Here is a 2,906-nt window from a genome sequence, read left to right on the forward strand (position 1 = left end):
TTGAAAGCCACTCTCTAGCCCTCCTCTTCTTCCTGGGATCAACCACCAAGTAATGCTCATTGGACCTCCTAAGTATCTCTCTAGAGTTCACCCAGTTCTCTCCACCGACTGTGACCCCTCAGCTCAGGCCTCTTTCACCATGCAGTTGGGTAACTGTAGTTGCTAGCTCTAACTGGTACCCCTGCCTCCTCTCTTATCCTACCTGTAATCTAATCTCTACACTACAGCCAGTGTAGAGATTAAATTTACATTTAATACTACTCCCCTACTTAAACCTTTCAAAGGTTCTCCATCACTTACAGGATCAAGTTCAAACGTGGGTTATAAAGCCTTGCCATGATCTGGCTCCTGTTTGTCCACCACAACCTTAACTCTTTATAACCTGATTTTTTTTTTTAAATTCCTCCTCTAAGGACATTTTTTTTTTCTTCATTGATCCAGAGAGAGAGAGAGCAAGGGAGAGGGAGAGAGAAATATCGATTTGTTGCCTCACACACGCGCCCCCACCGCTCATCGAACCTACAACCTGGGTATGTGCCCTGAGCCGGAATTGAACCTGCGACCCTTCGGTGCACCGGGCGGCGCTCTAACCACTGAGCTCACCATTCAAGGCCTGAATTCTTTTCATTCTTTGGATAGAGGATGTTCTTGTCTCTAACGTTCTCCAAGATGACTAGGTCCACCTCACCTTTATTCACCCCACAGGTCAGTTTCTTGGGCACATTGTCTCTGGACTACCCCTTGCTCCCACCTCGTCTAGGTTAGGTGTCCCTGTCCTTCACCTCCACTGCCAGTGTGCTGTATGATTCATGGCGTTGCATTGTCTGCAGGCAGTGAGCCTCTGGAGCACAGCCTCCGCCTCGGTCTGGTTTGCCACGGAGCGTCCAGCACCTAGGACAGGGCCTGGCACCGAGTCGGCGCACAATGAATAGTGGACGCGGGGGGGCGGAGGGTGCGTGCGGGCCGGTGTCCTCTGGGAGGCAGCGCTCCGCGGCGGAAACCTGGGCGAGGGTGTGAGGGAGGGAGGAGCGCAAGGCTCAAGACCCACCCTAGCACAGTCGGCACCATACTGCTGTGGCGCCGCGTCGGCTTCCGGCCCAATCTGCCGGAAGTGGAAGCACAGGCCTCCCATAATGCCTCGCGGCGCGCCTATTCAAACCGCACGGCGGAGAGGAGGTCGCGATGGCAGCTCCGGAGCCGGAAGTGCGGTCCTTGACCGCAGCCCCAGGTAAGGCAGGGGGTCCGGATCCCGGGATGCTTGGGAGACCTGTTTGCTCCGCGCCGCCGCCCCGTCCCGTCATGTGTCCCCTGGCCCCTTCTCTGCCCTGTCTTCCCTTTCCCTGTCCGCATTTCTGGTCTTCCCTCCCGGCTCTGGCTCGGCCAGAGTGACTGCCTGCGCCCCACGGCCCCGATCCCATTGGTTCACCCCACTCTGCCTTTATCTGGGCGGCGTTCTGGAGCCTGCTGGGCTACACGTTCTTTCAGTTCAGATCCGGGCCGCCACTGTCTGAGTCAGCGTCAGTCCCCGACCTCGGAGTTGCGCCCCCGCCCCGCTTTCTCACCAGCCGGTCACTTAATCCCAGGCGACTGGGATTAGAAATCGTCCCACCTCCACCCACACTGGAGTTGGCGAAGGGAATGTGCACGTGTCGGGGTTGGGGTGGCTAACGGGACGAGAAGGCTGGCTTTGGCCTTTGAGTTTGTAACTTTTCTCTTGTCCCTGTGCGCGCCCGCCAGGTTTGGAGTGGTATGAGGAGGCGGAGGACTCCCACGCCCCCCACATAGAACTCCTGGACACGACCGCCGCCCAGGAACTTCCCAGCCGCTCCGAGCCTTTTCGCCCCCGCCATGGCCTGGTGCCCGTGGTATTCCCGGGGCCTGTCAGCCAGGAAGGCTGCTGTCAGTTTACGTGTGAATTTCTAAAGCATGTCATGTACCAGCGCCTGCAACTCCCTCTGCCCTACGAGCAGCTGAAGCACTTCTACCGACAGTCTTCTCCCCAGGTGGGCAAGGCTTTCCGAGAGAGCTGGTGGGGAGGCTTCATGGCGGTTCCGTGGAAGGAAGGTTCAAAAGGTCTAAGGAATCTGCAGGATGTGTCAGCGTCAGCAGCTGGGAGGAATGTGTTTCATCCCGTGGTTTCAATCACTTCGATCGTCTAGCCCTCCCCACTCTTTCTCTTGTTTTCTTTTCCCGAAACCCTTATTGTGCTACATTTGGACTTCATGGATTGACCCTTTAATTTTAATGTCTTTTCTCTCCACATTTTGATTTTTGTCTCTTTGTTTTTATGTTCTACTGTCTGGGGGACTTTGACTATTTTATTTATTTATTAAAAATATATTTTATTGATTTCAGAGAGGAAGGGAGAGGGAGAGATAGAAACATCCATGATGAGAGAGAATCATTGTTTGGCTGCCTCCTGCATGCCCCCTACTGGGGTTTTAGCGTTCAACCCTGGCATGTGCCCTGACTGGGAATCAAACTGCGACCTCCTAGTTCAGTGATGGTGAACCTTTTGAGCTCGGCGTGTCAGCATTTTGAAAAATCCTAACTTAACTCTGGTGCTGTGTCACATATAGAAATTTTTTGATATTTGCAACCATAGTAAAACAAAGATATATATATATATATTTTTTTTTTAAATTAAATCTTTATTGTTCAGATTATTACAGTTGTTCCTCTTTTCCCCCCCATAGCTCCCCTCCACCCGGTTCCCACTCTACCCTCTGCCCTTACCTCCCCCGCCCACCATCCTCATCCATAGGTGTACTATTTTTGTTTCTTCCTGAACCCCCGCACCCCTTCTTTCCCACCAAGAATAGTCAGTCTACTCCCTTTCTATGCCTCTGATTCTATTATATTCACCAGTTTATTCTGTTCATCAGCTTTTTTATTCACTTGATTTT

General features: G+C 52.6%; 1 protein-coding gene across 1 annotated transcript in view; it reads left to right on the forward strand.

The window, feature by feature from the left end:
- The first annotated feature begins 638 nt into the window (after nt 1-638).
- Nucleotides 639-2,906, forward strand: part of MAD2L1BP (MAD2L1 binding protein) — an 11,026-nt gene continuing 8,758 nt past the window's right edge. Inside the window, exons 1-2 of the mRNA XM_006776389.2 lie at nt 639-1,228; nt 1,738-2,003. Coding sequence (XP_006776452.1) covers nt 1,183-1,228; nt 1,738-2,003 — 312 coding nt within the window. The 5' untranslated portion in view covers nt 639-1,182. The remainder of the gene's footprint in view (nt 1,229-1,737; nt 2,004-2,906) is intronic.

This window comes from Myotis davidii, unplaced genomic scaffold (assembly GCF_000327345.1).
Source record: "Myotis davidii unplaced genomic scaffold, ASM32734v1 scaffold167, whole genome shotgun sequence".
NCBI classification, from domain to species: domain Eukaryota; kingdom Metazoa; phylum Chordata; class Mammalia; order Chiroptera; family Vespertilionidae; genus Myotis; species Myotis davidii.